Source organism: Eleutherodactylus coqui, chromosome 10 (assembly GCF_035609145.1).
Source record: "Eleutherodactylus coqui strain aEleCoq1 chromosome 10, aEleCoq1.hap1, whole genome shotgun sequence".
NCBI lineage: Eukaryota > Metazoa > Chordata > Amphibia > Anura > Eleutherodactylidae > Eleutherodactylus > Eleutherodactylus coqui.
In genome coordinates this window covers 13,787,911-13,804,227 of record NC_089846.1, presented here as the reverse complement: position 1 = coordinate 13,804,227, position 16,317 = coordinate 13,787,911, and the positions used below count along the sequence as shown (strand labels likewise).

Sequence of the window (16,317 nt, the reverse complement as noted above, 5' to 3'; positions counted from 1 at the left end):
GACGGCTTCCAGACGCACTTCACACATTCCGTAGGATTGCGCCCAGAAAAGGGGAAACGTTTTGTGAAAATCTAGGCTGCTTCATTACTGTTGTAGAACTTCTGAGATGAGGAAGATAACGAACCCCGAGTGCGGGAGATCTCTGAGGAGGCAATTAAGACCCCATTTACACTGACAGATGATCGCTCAGACGACAGTTTGTGTGGGAGTTTTGAGTGATCATCTTTGCATAACTCTTAAGTAGCTAAAGGCCCTTTCAGACACAACGAGAATCGCTCAAAGCTGTCTTTTGAGCATTTCTCGTTCTGTCTAAATGCAGGGACATCGGGCAGTTTTCGTGCTCGAGTCGTCGTTAATCGCTGAATTCTAGCTTACTAGAATTGAGCGATCAGCTGTTATCAGCCGGCTGCGCTGATAAGATTCTCTGTGCCTGTGTCCTGCTGTGAATTCACAGCGGGTACGGGCTGTAAGCACAAAAAACACTACAGCTGTTTTCATATGCAAAGCAGCTGTATTCTTCTATTAGGGGCTGCGGCTGTGTCCCGTTCTGGCTGCATAGCTCTATAGTAGCTAATTAGTATGCAAAAAAAGATCACTCAGAACTGATCATCTATCAGTGCAAATAGGGCCGTAGTAGCTACTAAAGAGCTATGCAGGCGGAGCAGGACACCGCCACTATCGCTCGGCGAACAATACAGCTGTTTTGCATAAGCAAGGAGCTGTAGTGTTCTCCACGCTTACAGCTCACGTCCCACTGTGAACTACCAGCGGGACGCGAGCTGAAACAATCTGATCAGCGCTGCCGACTTTGATAACAGCCTGCACCAATGATAGTTCATTGCTCAATTCTAGAAAACTAGAATTGTGCGAGAAACGAGTCGTGCACGAAAACTGCATGATGTCCGCGCATTTGGACGCAATGGTTATCGCTCAAAAGACGGCCCTGAACAAATTTTGAGCGAAAACTGTGTCTAAATGGGCCTTTATAATTATTCAGACCCCCCCCCCCCATTATTACAATAAAGTTTGTCAAATTTACAAACTTTTACCTGTTTACAAGTCAAACAATTGTGTTCGTCGCGCTGTTAGAGGAAGCGATTTCTCCAAATTCACAACAAAACGCCACATATACTGACCGCTGCAATCTCAGAATTATTGTCTCACACGAGCGTATGTGCGCCATATTTTTGCATGTTGGGCGTTGTGTATTTGCGCAAAAAATGCGTACAGATGCTTTAAGCCCTTAAAAATGGTTCATTACTTTGAGGTCTTCTTTCTCTGCACAAACGCTGCTTATTTTTGCGCTACAGAAATACGCGTATGAACGCGCGGCAATCAAGGGGTTCTATTCACTGCGTATTGCGCACAAGTGCGCCCGTGTGAAGGCTGCCGCACGAGTGTCTTATCACGGTTATTTTGCCATCTGAAGCGTTGGACTGCGATGCATTTATTCAGATAAGAGATTTTTTTTTTGTTGACCCATCTTTTGCCGGACTACGCCGGCCGGTCCCATAGACTCCTAAGGGAGCCTATAAGAGCTGCCAGAAAAGGGAGGTGGGAGGGAGTTTAGCAGCAGTTCGCTTTGCTAAACTCCCTCCCTCTCCCCTTGCCGGCAGCTTGAGGGGGAGGGAGTTTAGCACTCTAGCTCCTGCCTCCTCCCGTTGCCGGCAGCTGGCAAGAGGGGGAGAGAGAGTTTAGCAGAGCTGAACTCTCCTCCCCGGTATATACGCTGCAGCTCGGCCGTCTAAATGAGACTGAAAAAGAGAGATGCAGCTATGACTTAGTCGCGACTGCCTCTTGTTGATGCGATCGCAGCGCCCGTGTAAAGGAGCCTTCAGAGCGTACATTACATTTACAAAGCAGCTGTTGTCTCAAGCACACCTGATACCACTAATCAAGGGCTTCACTATTTATGTCAGGTGTGCTTGAGATAAAACCCGTCAAGTAGTGGCACTGGTTTGGGCTTTGTTGACGGGGACATTTGATTGGATGTTAGAACTAGGAGCAGTCCAAAAAGTCATAGAAGAGATGATACAAAAGTGAATGTTAAAGACGTTCACAAGTTCAAAGTTAATGGAACACGGACTGCAGTACCTGGACATGGCAGAAAGAGGGCACTATCACTGACTACCACCAGATTCCTGAGGCGGCAGGTGATCAATAACCCTCCAGTGACCTGCAGACCGTTGTCCATGAGGAACAGGCTGAGATTCTTTCTGGCTGTACATCCCGCCTGCAGACGGCCATAACCGCTAACGCTGCTCCCCTGAGTCCTGGAGACGCTGGCGGGGGGGGGGGGGGGGTTCTGGGACTGCAGGAGTCGGTAAAAGTTGCGTTGTGTGTAGAATATGGAGAAACCGCTTGTTCTATTAGTTGTGTTGAGCTATTTGACCCCTGAACGGCACCGCGATCCGTGTGAACGCAGCATTAACCCTATATATACCGCTCTTCGTTCTGAAAGCTTCATTGAAATCCCCAGATCGCTTTTGCGGGGTCCTAAACTGCCCCCCCGTGATGAGATCGCAAGGTGCCATTTTGTTGCCATGGCAGCCAGGGGTCTTTTGAAGGCCCCCAGCACTGCCATGGTTGATTGCCCATCAAGCCGTGCCTGTGGTGTCGCTTGATAGATTGCGGTATAATGTGGTATATAATACTATGCTATTACATTACACGGCGGGAGCGATCGGATGATTGCAAGTTCACGTCCTCTCGGGGGATCGAGCTTTTTTTTTTCTTCTAATTAATGTAAAAAAGTTTATTAAAAGTATAAAAAAAGACAATGTATCATCGCTCCGTCCGTAAGAGTCCAATGTATCAAAGCAGCGACGTCGTCTGGAAAAACAAACATACACAACGCTAGAAGAGCGCTATTCTGGTCACCCCGTCTCAAAGAAAAAGTTTAGTAAACGGCTATCAAAAAGTTTTGCGCACATCCTAAGGCCAGCGTAGGAAGCGCGATTCATAGGGAAACCCCAAGAGTCCGAGAAAGTGTCAGAACTCCTCCCCCCGTTTCGGCTGGGCGGGGCCTAGTAAAAGAGACCGAACACAGCTTGATCTCCAGGCCGATGGGGGGTATCAGTAAGGCAGGGGGGCTGCGTACAGAGAACGGTCCCTCCCTGTAGCCCGCCGCCTCACCTCTGTTCTCTCTTTGCAGGAGAAGCGCATCGCCTCGCTGGACGCCGCCAACGCCCGGCTCATGAGCGCCTTAACCCAGCTGAAAGAGAGGTACAGCATGCAAACCCGTAACGGGATCTCGCCCACAAACCCGACTAAATTACAGATCACAGAGAACGGCGAGTTCAGAAACAGCAGTAATTGTTAACGGTCGGACGGTGGCAGGCGGCTCCCCCCAGGACTGATGCATTGTGGGAGCGCGCAGATGTTGTAATATGATGTGCCATAAGATTATTTGTATACGGTTCCTGTTACCGATCAGCAGATTATTTTAATGTTAGATTTTTATTTCCTCCGAGAACTTTTGCCAAATTCTGCCCCGAGGGGTAAAAGAAAAATATATATATATATAAGAGCCCGCCTGACCGCCGCGAGCGCGGTCCGCAAAACACTAAAACCTGCTGCTACTGTCACAGCTCACAGGATCTATGGCCAGACCTGCGCTACCCGTACACAACCTATAGCCACAGAAAGTAAGTGCCCCCTCCCCAGTCAGTGTATTCCTATTATAGTCGGAGATTACACTGCCCTTCCCGCTGCCAGCGGCCCTATTAACCAGCAGCCGGCCCTGGAGCGCGGATCATGCGTACTACAAGTGTCAGCAGGCTATAGGACGTCTTCCAGGTGTCTGTGGTGGACTGTGTACATTTACCTGTGGAATAAAGATGCTTTATGAGAACAAGTGTCCCCTGGTCTGCAGATTATATAGGGGTTCAAGGTGCGCGGCGCCCTCCGACATACACCGAACACAGGGGGGCGCCACTCTCAGACCCTTCCTTCATTCCAGGAATCGTGGGGCTACCCCCTCTGCCCATGTTATAGAATGAGGCCCCCCCAAATAGGAAACCAGACCCAACGTTAGATACCCCTTCCCCAATCATCTGCACTAGGCACGAGATCTAGCAGAGTTGTATCAGCGCAGACTTGTACAGTAGTTTAGATTTTAGACCTCAGTTTCCCAGACTTCTGAAAAAGGGGGGAGACCAGAGAAGGGAACCCAAAACTGAGACCCGGAGGGGCGGCAGCCGCATGCTACACATTACATTGGCGGTTTTATAGGGTTACCTCTCGTGCTCAGGGCCTGTAGAGATGACGTGACGGCATTGTCTTCCCCGGCTGCTGAACCCCAATGTCATCACTACCTACGTGCCGGCCGCAGGGGGGCGAAGTCCGGAAATAAATGCAAGTGCAAGTGTGGGAGAACACGGGGGCGGTAGCTGTAGTATTCAGCAGACCGGTGGGTTGTTGGGGTGTGCGGAGGGTCAGCAGAGTGGTGCCTGCAGACAGATGGCATACAGGGCTGTGCAAATGTTTTAGGCGGGTGTGAAAAAAGTGCTGCAATTAAGAATGTTTTCATAAATAGAAGTGCTAATAGTTTATTTTTGTGAATTAGCAAAATGCAAAGTGACCGAACAAAAGAGAAATGTAATCCCATCAGTATTTGGTGTGACGCCCTTTACCTCCAGCATCAGTTCTTCTAGGGACACTTGCACACAGTTTTTCAAGGAACTCCGCAGATAAGTTGTTCCAGACATCGTGGAGAACGAAGCACAGATCTTCTGTGGATCCTTCTGTCTCTTCATGTAATCCCAGACAGACTGGATGATGTGAGATCAGGGCTCTGTGGGCCAAATCACCACTTCCAGGACTCCTTGTTCTTCCTTACGCTGAAGATAGTTCTTATGACATTGGCTCTACATGTATTCTGCAGCAGGACAACAACCCCCAACGTCCATCCAATCAGACTCCTTCCTGATGGGATCACATGATGGAATAACTATCTGCCTGTATCTCTCAGCACTGAGAACACCATTAATCTTGACCAAATATCCCAAGTCCATTTATTGTAAGGCCCAAACTTGTTAGGAGCCTCCACAATGCTTCGCTGCTACCTGCAGACACTCATTATTGTACCATACAGAATGGGAGGAATTGGGCTAAGCAGCAGCACATGTCAAAAAGACTTGGGTGTACTGATAGATCACAGACTGAACATGAGTCAACAGTGTGATGCAGCAGCCAAAAAGGCAAACACAATTCTGGGATGTATTAAGAGAAGCATAGAGTGTAGATCACGTGAGGTCATTATCCCCCTCTACTCTTCCTTAGTCAGACCTCATCTGGAATATTGTGTCCAGTTCTGGGCACATAGACCTAGACAAACTGGAGCAAGTTCAGGGAAGAGTTACCAAGATGGTGAGCGGTCTGCAAATCATGTCCTATGAGGAATGGTTAAAGGATCTGGGAATGTTTAGCTTGCAGAAGAGAAGGCTGAGAGGAGACTTAATAGCGGTCTACAAATATCTGAAGGGCTGTCACAGTGCAGAGGGATCAGCGTCTACAGTCCTCAAAGTGGCCTGTTTCTTTGTGCTTCTTCAAAAGGACTGTGAAAAAAAGGTTTGGTGCTGTTAGCCGGTAAAGTGTGATTGCTCTCAGTGAGAGAAACCAAGTAATCTTGTAGATATGAGACCTTTAAATGGCTAACAAAAATACATGATGTTACAGCGAGCTTTCGGGATATCGCCCCGTTCGTCAGCCACACTTGAGAAGAACTTGAACAGCACATCTTGAACCCCCAGCCTGCTGTGAAATCTTTGCCTGGGAGAGACCTCGCTGATGCAGTGGAACTAGTTTGGTTTTTGTTACAGTGCACAATCGGCCATGATGTATCTTATCGCCTGTGATAGGAAACTGTCTTCCACAACCTCACCTTTGTAGCAGTTTGGCTGATCCTCGCCAAGTTTTAAGCCTCCTACACAGCTGTTTGTTCCAGTTAATGACAGTTCCAACCTCCATATGAAAATGAAGATCACTACCACCTATTTGGTATAATTAGTTACTCATACCCCTGACTATAATCCTCCCAAATCCCTGATTGTGTATGAGCGTACCTAGAAGAAGGTAAATGGCGTCACGTCAAATATGGATGGGATTTAGATTTCTCGGTTGTTCCATCACTTTGCATTTTGTTAATGGACAAGACAAAAATAAACTATAAGCACTTGTATTTCTGAAAACCTTCTTACTCTGCGGCACGTTTCCCCACATCTGTTCAACAGACCGAATGGTGGCTGCTTGTTTAGGACGGGACCATGGGGAGTCCTTATGCCTCCATATTGCCCCTGCACACAGCTCTACATAGTTGAAGCCTACGGAAGTTTTCCGACCGAAGTCGAGTAAGCAGGACGAGGTCCGGACGTCGGCAAAAATCATCGTCATTCACAGGAAGCAGAGATCCTTGCAATCACTGATCACTTGGAACAAAGTCACTAAGTTGCAGCAGTCCTTATTGCAGTGTCATGGGCAGGAGCCGGGGGACCGTTACCTGCAGGAGGCGAGGGGACCGTTACCTACAAGGCTTGGACCTGCTTACATCCTTGTCCCCTGATTGATATCGGTAGATCAGCAACGCATCCTGACTGTAGAGTTCAGGTTATCCCCATATATCCTAATGTTGATATGTCACCACCATATTCTGCAGCGCTGTACAGAGAATGACCCTATTTACATTGAGGGCTTGCAAAAGTATTCGTCCCACGCTCTGTGTTTTCCCTGTTTTGTTGCATTTCAACCTGCAATAATGTGGATTTTCTGTAGAGGAGCGGAGAGGATCACCCGCCGGTTCGGGGTCCGTCCACGCCGAGGGGAAATGCTGCAGAATTTTGCCACAGCAAATCCGCAGTTTTTACAATACGAGCCACAAGGATGAGATTCTAAAGATCTCAAGCATAGGGTGTGCAAAAGCGTCACCTGAAATCCACAGCGGAACAGACCGCGGGCGGATCTTAGATTCACAGTATGGCAGTATATGATCGGTACTTTCAGTGCGGACCCCACCTCTATAAATGAGGCCGTGCGACCTGAACCAACCGCTGGGCTAATTGTACTTATTTTCTGTTTGGAATATCCGCTACATCTGAGCATATCCATAAAATGGAAGAAAAAAAAACCTAACGCCTGAAAAGTAGCAAGTGCATATGTATTCACCCCCTTTATACACCAACAGGCCAAAAGTCATGGGACCGGAACTGATATCGTGTAGGACCCCTCTAGCCCGGCGAAGTGCAGCAACTCAATGTGCCACTGTCTCCACAAGTGGACAGAAGACGTCTGGATATTCCCACAGCTCCCGGGTATTTGTAGGTGCAGAATCTCGGGGGTGAATGGACCTATCCGCTACATCCCATCAATGCTCAATTGGGCTGATGTCGGGTGAACATGCAGGCCGCACCCTTCATAGGAACTTTTTAGAATGCTCCTCTAGCCAATTCTGGACAACTTGGATTGATGGCACAGTGCATTAACCTGCTGGAATATCCCATCAGTGTGGGGTACATGAAAACCAATGAAGGGCTGCAAGTGGTCACCAGTGAAATAGAACGGGCACTGGTTAATGATGCGTTTAGGTGGACTCGTGGACCCAACCCATGCCATGAGAACACCCAACCACCACCAACTGGGATTCATAGTTTTATTGGGTCTGCGCCACACACAAACTATTGGCCCCATATAATTGGTACTGTGACTCATTGGCCCACACGGTGACCGTTCTCTAGGGTCCAGTCATCAATCCCATGAGCCCAGGTGAGGCGTTGTGGTAATGGAGGCATCTGGTGGGTCTTCTGCTCCCATACACCATGGAAGGTAAAAAAAACATTGCACTGACATGCTGGAGATGTGATTCCTGCTGGATTTGCTGGTCTGTTCGCACAGACAAATCTATCCCGGTCACAATAATTAATGCCTCCTATGTAAACATAACACTCTGAATTGTAAGAGCCCGGACACCTTCGAAAATGGAACATTCCATCTGTGTTCAACCTCATGAGATACCACCTAGTGACCTAACGGTTTATACAGGTATGGGTGGTCCCAAGCATTAGGTACGCCACTTCATCATCAATCTAGTTGGACTGTCAAATCCAGTCCAACTAATTAACATGAAGGACTGCAAGTGGCCTCAGGTGAGAGATGAGTAAGCTTCTACAGCGTGCCATATACCAACATGGATGGGACTTGTTATTTGTGTAGCACCAATTTATTTCGCAGCACTTTCACATAGTTTATTTATTACCCCCCCACCAAGCTGGGTACTCATTTACTGGAAGGCTGAGTCAACCTTCAGCCGGCTACCTGAACCAAGCGAGGATTGAACCTACAACCTTCAAGTCGTGAGTGAAAGTTTAGGATTGTATAGTGCTGCCTTAATACTATGTGCCACATGGAGAGAGAAGGAGCTGCCAAACCTCACCGACTGAGCAGGAAACTACAAAGATGCCAGCGCGAACTCGGGAGGAGATGGAAAGATTTGTATATAGGACACTATACAGAAGAAACTGAGGGATCCATATATAGGATGCTATACAGAAGAGACTGAGGGATCCATATATAGGACGCTATACAGAAGAGACTGAGGGATCCATATATAGGACGCTATACAGAAGAGACTGAGGGATCCATATATAGGACGCTATACAGAAGAGACTGAGGGATCCATATATAGGACGCTATACAGAAGAGACTGAGGGATCCATATATAGGACACTATACAGAAGAGACTGAGGGATCCATATATAGGACGCTATACAGAAGAGACTGAGGGATCCATATATAGGACGCTATACGGCACCTTCAGCGCAGTCGCCAAATCCATTATAATTGCAAGTGGCAATGCAACAAAACAGGGAAAAAAGCACCAGGGGGGCGAATACTTTCACATGGCACGGTATTTGGCCACGAGGATCTTCTCTATGGCCACACAGCGCGATGACCAACCCAGCGACCGCATCACAGTACATGACCTCCATGTCAAGTGAGTTTCTGCTTTGTGGGGCTGCCGCTATCCACACGCCCCCTATGAGAGCCTTCAGAAAAGAGGAGTGGGAGGGAGTTTAGCAGCGGCTCGCGTTGCTAAAGTCCCTCCCCTTCCCAGCAGCGCCCATAGGCTGGGGAGAGAGGGGAGGGAAATTAGCATGGCAAGTGCTGCTAAAGTCCCTCCCCCTCCCTTTGCCAGCAGCTCCCATAGGCTTCTATGGGAGCTTCTATTGCCGCGATCAGCCGGCATAGGGAGGGGGAGAAGCTGTCTCTCTCTGGCCTTCTGAATGGGCGAGAAAATGGAAGATTTAACCGCAATTTGCTTGCGGTTTTCTCTCGTTCATGCAATTTCCGGCCGCGATGCAAGCTTCCGAAAATTGTAACGCCGTGTGAAAGAGCCGTAAATACCTGGACTGCAGAGGCTTTATGACCACGACATTGGGATACATGTTAGAAACATGGCCAAGTCAAGAGAGCGGTCTAAAGTATGAAACAGGAAAAAGGATACAAAAAGATACAAAGGGAATGTTCTTAGAGGTACAGCTGGAAGCCGCTCACAAGGTAGAGGAACACTGGGTGTACTACCAGGACGTGGCAGAAAGAGGGCGCTATCACCAGTGCTACCAGATGCCTGAGGAGGCAGGTGTTCAAAAACCCTCCAGGGACTGAAGAAGACCTGCAGGAAGACCTGGTGGCAGCAGCACAGTAAGGTGCCTACTAAACGCTGAAGGTCTTCATGCCCGAACTCCAACACGTTCACCTCTACTGACCTAAAAGCACAAGCAGAATCACCTCCAGTGTGCTCAAAATTATATAAATATGCCACAGGGGGACGGAGTGGGCGCACCACAACACGCAGGGGTACGGGGTGGACGCACCACAACACACGGGTACGGAGTGGACGCACCACAACACACAGGGGGACGGAGTGGACGCACCACAACACACAGGGGGACGGAGTGGACGCACCACAACACATAGGGGGACGGAGTGGAGGCACCACAACACATAGGGGGACGGAGTGGAGGCACCACAACACATAGGGGGACGGAGTGGAGGCACCACAACACATAGGGGGACGGAGTGGAGGCACCACAACACATAGGGGGACGGAGTGGAGGCACCACAACACATAGGGGGACGGAGTGGAGGCACCACAACACATAGGGGGACGGAGTGGACGCACCACAACACACAGGGGAACAGAGTGGACGTCTCTCTTGATTTAACCATATTTCTAACATATAATAAAATGTCAGTCAAAGTCCTTGCCAGTCCAGGAAGATGATGTGTTTTATCTCAAGGACACCTGATGTCACTAATCCATCACTTACATCAGGTGCGCTTGGGACAACACCTTCTTTATAAATGTGAGATCTTATGATGGATTCTAGTCAGGCAGTGAATACTTCAGAGACTGCAGGACATTTTGTGGTGTTAAGGCCTCCTTCCCACGAACGGATTTCCGCCGCGTAATTCGCGGCGAAAATCCGCTGCGTTGCCCGCAGCTATTAGGTTCTATTGAACCTAATAGCACAATGCTCACGATGCGTAATTCCACCGCGGAATTACGCGCCGCGATTTCTCCCGTCCTCACCCGCAGCATGCTCTATTTTCTGCGGGTGAGGACGGGCTGTACGCACTGACGGCTTCCATTGCAGTCAATGGAAGCCGTCCATTCACGCTATCTCCCGCTGTAACCAGCGGGAGATAGCGTGAAAAAACGCTTTCCCGCCCACCGCCGAGCGTCATATGACGCCAAATGACGCGGTCCGGCCGCGTCACGTGACACGGCCGGCCGGGCACGTGACACGGCTGGTGACGCGAGGGCGGTGGGCGGTGACGGGCGGTGACGCGCGGCGGTGGGCGGGGAAGCGATTTCACGCTATCTCCCGCAGGTAAGTATAGGGGCTCTGGGGGGCGCCGTGACGGGCTTCACAGCGTAATATTACGCTGCGGAGCCCGTCACGCTCGTGGGAAGGAGGCCTTAGAGAAACTGCTTGTTGTGTTTTAATTGTTTTGTTTGCAGAAAAAAAAACTGCTGAAAGTTTCTAAGTTTCATAAACCTAATTTGTGAAGGGGGTTGGATCATGTTGATTGCAACTGTGTGAGAGGTGAGGGATGAGTAACAGTCCTGACCATAGGAGCTCACAATCTATAATCAGGGGATACACAAGTCGACCGTGCTGCCTGTCCTCAGGTCACAGACAGGTGATTTGCTGCACCGCTCGGCTCGGGTTGCTGGGCGCTCACACGAGGTTTTTTCATTGACAATGCAGCAATTTTGAAAAGGAAAAAAGGGCACTGGGAGAGGAAAACGCATCGAAACCCGAAAACCCAAGATATATATATACAGTGCGAGCAGGAACAGTTCTTTGTGGCATTTGTGCCCCAACACTGAAACCAGAGACCCCAGAGCTCCCACAATGCACTGCTGCCTGGTCGCAGAAGACTAGTAGATTGTCAACTTCACTTTAGCCCTGAATGGGGAATAAAACATCAAATGACTCAAAACTTCTAAAGCAGAAAAGTACAGGGTGAGGCAAAAGTCTGGACACACCTATTTAATAGGTGTAATAATGAGAATATTGACTTCAATGCGTGAAAATATTAATTGGGAGGGAAGCTGCATTTTTTGGAAGAGGAGACTTTTACAGCAGACGTGGAACTCCACGATATTTAATTCAGGTTTTTCAAAGGGAAGGGGGTCATGTGACAAATCAGTCTTGGCTAGAATTTCCTCAGAAACACGCTGGAAGTGACAGTTTTGTCCCATCTTTACTTGTTTAGGAGTTGAGCAAGGGCAAAATTGGTAAATTGTGTCTGAGATCCGGGGACTTTTTGCATTTATGGATTATTTAACAGTGAGAATTCCCTCAGACGTTAGAGGGCGCCATAATCCCATCTGTGCCCAATGAGTGTTACTACTAGAGATGAGTATACTCGCTAAGGCACATTACTCGAGCGAGTAGTGCCTTAGCCGAGTATCTCCCCGCTCGTCTCTAAAGATTCGGGGGCCGCGCCGGTGACAGGTGAGTTGCGGCAGGGAGCATGGGGGAGAGAGGGAGAGAGAGATCTCCCCTCCGTTCCTCCCCGCTCTCCCCTGGCCCCGAATCTTTAGAGACGAGCGGGGAGATACTCTGCTAAGGCACTACTCGCTCATCTCTAGTTACTACGTCTCCGCACCTCTTGCTATGGCTGTACTGCAATTCCCTGGCCACTGGATTTGAGCATAGAGATCGTCTGACTTAACACCCTTGGGCTTTTATCTCTGGGGCCATTTAACCCTTTCCAGTCCAATTTGTATCCCGGTTTTCCTAGGGGGGCTTACTCTTTTTCTGCCATTATACAACGGCGCTATCTGCTGGCTAAAGCCAGTACTGCATGAGGTGACACATTGGATAGGTTCCAACAGCAGAAAGGCTGGCAATATACAGTAAGAGAACCCCGACGGATGTCTTTCACCATCGGAGCTGTACAGCCTTAAATCATAATGTCTTTAGACGTCAGACAGTGGATTGGAAAGGGTTAAAGTCTCTTCTGTATGTGGGAAAAAATATGTAACACGGTTCACCTGAAGCTGCGAGTCCTTCAGTGCTGTGAAGAAATATCACCCGCAGTTCTTCAGCGTCTTCATGAAGCCTTTAACCAGGTGCATCCGGCACAATGGTGGACACATTGAACAGGTCATCTAAAGCAGGGGTCCCCAACTCCAGTCCTCAAGGACCACCAACAGGTCATGTTTTCAGGATATCCTATAGTAAGAACACTTGTAGCAAGGCCTGAGGTGCCGACAACAATGGCATCCCCTGTGCAACACTGAGGAAATCCTGAAAACATGACCTGTTGGCGGTCCCCGAGGACTGGAGTTGGGGAACACTGATCTAAAGCACTGTGTGATACTTTGCCCTCACTTAACTCATAAAGATGGGGCAAAACTGACCCTTCCAGGGTGTTTATGAGTAAATAGCCAAGTCTGATATATCACATGACCCCTTTCCCATTTGAAAAAGCTAAGCCAATTTAAATAGGGCCGAGTTCAAAATGGCCACCAGAAGAAAAAAAAATTAGCCTCCCTCCGAATTAATACTTAACACATTGGAAGTCAATTTTTTCATTATTACAATAAATGGGTGTGTCCAGACTTTTGCCTCACCCTGTATTAGCTGTTACTACAAGCTGGTGGATTTACCCTATGAATTTCCGCCCTCTAGTGCAGGAGGAGATAGGCGTTACAGCCCCCCACTTCGCATACAGTGTGTAACGTAGGACAAGTGGCTTCTGCCCCCTGCCTTGCACTGCTGGGTCTATACCAGCAATTCCCAAACGTATGACCACAAAGAAACCTCTGCAACTAAAGTCCATTCCAGGGGGGACCCTAATGCCAGTCCCGCCTCCATTTAGGTGGGTGGGGGGTGAAGTTTCTATAATGGGGTCCGGTGCTATAATTCGGCCCACATCGGGCTACTGGTTTGCTCGGCCACTCTGATCAGCCGGCACCAGTTCGCCTGCTCTATAGCAAGAGTGACAGGTCTTACTGCCATTTACTGGGGGGCCCCGGTATTCCCGCTCTACACAGGGGTGTGATGGGGGGCGAGCAGCAGCTGCTGATTCTGGGTAAATGCCGTCTCTTTTCTTTCCCAGTCTGCCTTAGATTACTTTATATTTCGGGAAATGTGAAGAATGTAAACCGGCGGACAATCCAGACCAGGAGCCACTCCCTGCGGACTCTGCCGTGTTCAGCCCCTTACCCCCCCAGGGCGAGGACTATATACTGTGTGTGTGTGATGGAGACCACCAACCATATTTACTGGTATAAATGTAGATTAACCCGGAGCTGCTCCATGGTGGCGCGTAAACACGGGGGTCACACCACGGACCCCAATACTACTGCACAGATTCCTGGCAGCTGACGACAAACCTCAAAAGGAGAACATAGAAACTGTAAGAACTTTGATTGCTGCTTTCAGGGGGGCCAAACTCCAGACATCGGACCCCCGGAGAATGTACATTCTTGTAGCTTTAACTCTACAGAGACTGATGCGAGCGGGGATGGATAGTAGGAGGATCTCTAACGTCTCTTGTGATTCGTGCTTCTTGTTGTGACCGCGGCGTCCCCCCCGCCTCGAAGCGCCTCCAATGACCGCCGTGTACAGGAAGAGTCCTCCATTTATTTATAGTCTTTTTTTATAGTACCCGAAATGTTCTGCTGCCACTTCCGCCTCGTCACGGCGACTGCTGCCGGTTACACGGTTTATCGGTCGCGGCGATCCCCGATGTCCGCAGGGTATGGCAGCACGGAAATAATTCTCAGGTTGCAGTCAGAATATAATTACACTCACATCAGGCGTGAGACAACTAGTTCTGCTCCATCTGCCAAATCCTGCCACATCCCGGAGCCGATGCCTAAAGGTTTTATCATTTACACGAATGTCTGGTGAACCGCAGTCACCGCGTTGCTGAGCGGAGAGCTGCAGTACCGTGTGGCAGCAGCAGGGGGTGATGACTTCCATCGAAATCAGCAAGGACAGTGTCATTTGTAAACTGCTCATGGGTCATATATCCTGCTGTGTATATTACATGTATGCTATGCATATAGAACTACTGTGATACAAAACGTGTTCAGGGGCCCAGAAGAAGCTCCTCCTACAAATCTCATCACAGAAATCAGCGGAAATAAAGATTTCTCCAATTAACCAGTTGTTTGTGTCCTTTGACGGGTGGAGGCTGCAGGTCACTGGGGAGACGCACATCCGGGTGCCACATATTGCTGCTGCAGCATCTGTGCAGCTCCTGTACATAGCCGACTGTGCTGCTGCAGCATCTGTGCAGCTCCTGTACACAGCCGACTGTGCTGCTGCAGCATCTGTGCAGCTCCTGTACACAGCCGACTGTGCTGCTGCAGCATCTGTGCAGCTCCTGTACATAGCCGACTGTGCTGCTGCAGCATCTGTGCAGCTCCTGTACACAGCCGACTGTGCTGCTGCAGCATCTGTGCAGCTCCTGTACACAGCCGACTGTGCTGCTGCAGCATCTGTGCAGCTCCTGTACATAGCCGACTGTGCTGCTGCAGCACCTGTGCAGCTCCTGTACATAGCCGACTGTGCTGCTGCAGCACCTGTGCAGCTCCTGTACATAGCCGACTGTGCTGCTGCTCACATTGATTCCACAGGCTCCTGGATGCATCATCTGCGCCCCTCCTCTTCTCACAGATAGATATGGTAGCAATATCACCATCTACTTCTATGGACCTGACTGATACAGCCAGGCGCTCTAGTGAATAGAGCAGTGGTCACACGTATGGGCATCACGGCTCCATTCACCAGCAGACTCAGCATGCGCCATTCTTGTGATCCCTTGGCATCCTAGTCATCAGACCCCCAGGAATCAATCATTAATCACCTGAGTATAGACAACGGGGGGCACCCCTGCCGTGAGGCAACCAGAGACTGCTGGCTGCAGTCTACAGGACCTTGGGGGGCAGCATGTTGCCATCCAGCTGGTAATTACGGGCCCATAAAAACATAATCTCCTTCTGTGCCCGATCTGGCAGCAACCCGACAAGTATTTCACTCTCCCAGCCTACAGTTGCAGGCCGGCAGTGGCAAGCGCTGCTGAGTCCGCGACCGCTGATCTTTCCCCCGATGGCTGTGATGCATACAGTAAGGGCGCACGCAGATGCCACGGGGGAAGAGGACAGCGGCTACAGACTCAGCAGTGACTGCCACCGGCAAACTGGAGCTACAGGGTGGGTGAGTGAAATGCCTGGTGGGTGTCTGCTGGGCCAGAGGCCAATAAGGGGGTACACTATTACTACTGGGCTTACTAACAGGGTAACTATTGGGGCCACTATTACTCTGCCACCTCAGACAAGTCTCGGTGCTTCAAATAAGTGTCAAGTATCTTGTGCTTTGGCGCTTTCAATGCCTGTAAAATGAGTTTGGGTTGTCCCACTTCTAGCAGTGTTCCTGCAGGAAGCAGATGGCGCTATACATTGTGCAGTGGCTCAGCTTAGTACTGCAGTCCTATTGAAGTTAATGGGACTTATCCTGCAGTACCTACCTGGACCACTACACAACCTACAGCACTGTCTGCTTACTACAGCTAGAAGTGGGACAACCCCTTTAAAGGGCCGCTACAGTCTCTGCATCAAGGAAAGTTCTGCAAGTTTTTAAGAAATTGCGTTCCAGTTCAAATCTCAGCTTGCTGTCAGTGAACGGGAACATTTTTTAAATCTGGTGCTTAAAAACCCAGATCTTCTCGCAGCTAATGGTTTATTACAGGTCACCAGTGTAGTCCTGCACTGACACATTATAACAAACCCTCAGC

At 49.4% G+C, this 16,317-nt stretch overlaps 1 protein-coding gene across 7 annotated transcripts in view; it reads left to right on the top strand.

Moving 5' to 3' along the window:
* Positions 1 to 14,684, top strand: part of DAB2IP (DAB2 interacting protein) — a 270,280-nt gene extending 255,596 nt beyond the window's left edge. For 6 of the 7 annotated variants that reach the window (XM_066580282.1, XM_066580284.1, XM_066580281.1 and 3 more), the window contains one exon: positions 3,155 to 3,856. In XM_066580282.1, the coding sequence (XP_066436379.1) occupies positions 3,155 to 3,322 (168 nt within the window). In that variant the 3' untranslated portion in view covers positions 3,323 to 3,856. Of the gene's footprint in view, positions 1 to 3,154; positions 3,857 to 13,632 lie in introns of those variants that run through there. The other variant, XM_066580283.1, reaches the window with a different exon arrangement.
* The last annotated feature ends 1,633 nt before the right edge of the window (positions 14,685 to 16,317 follow it).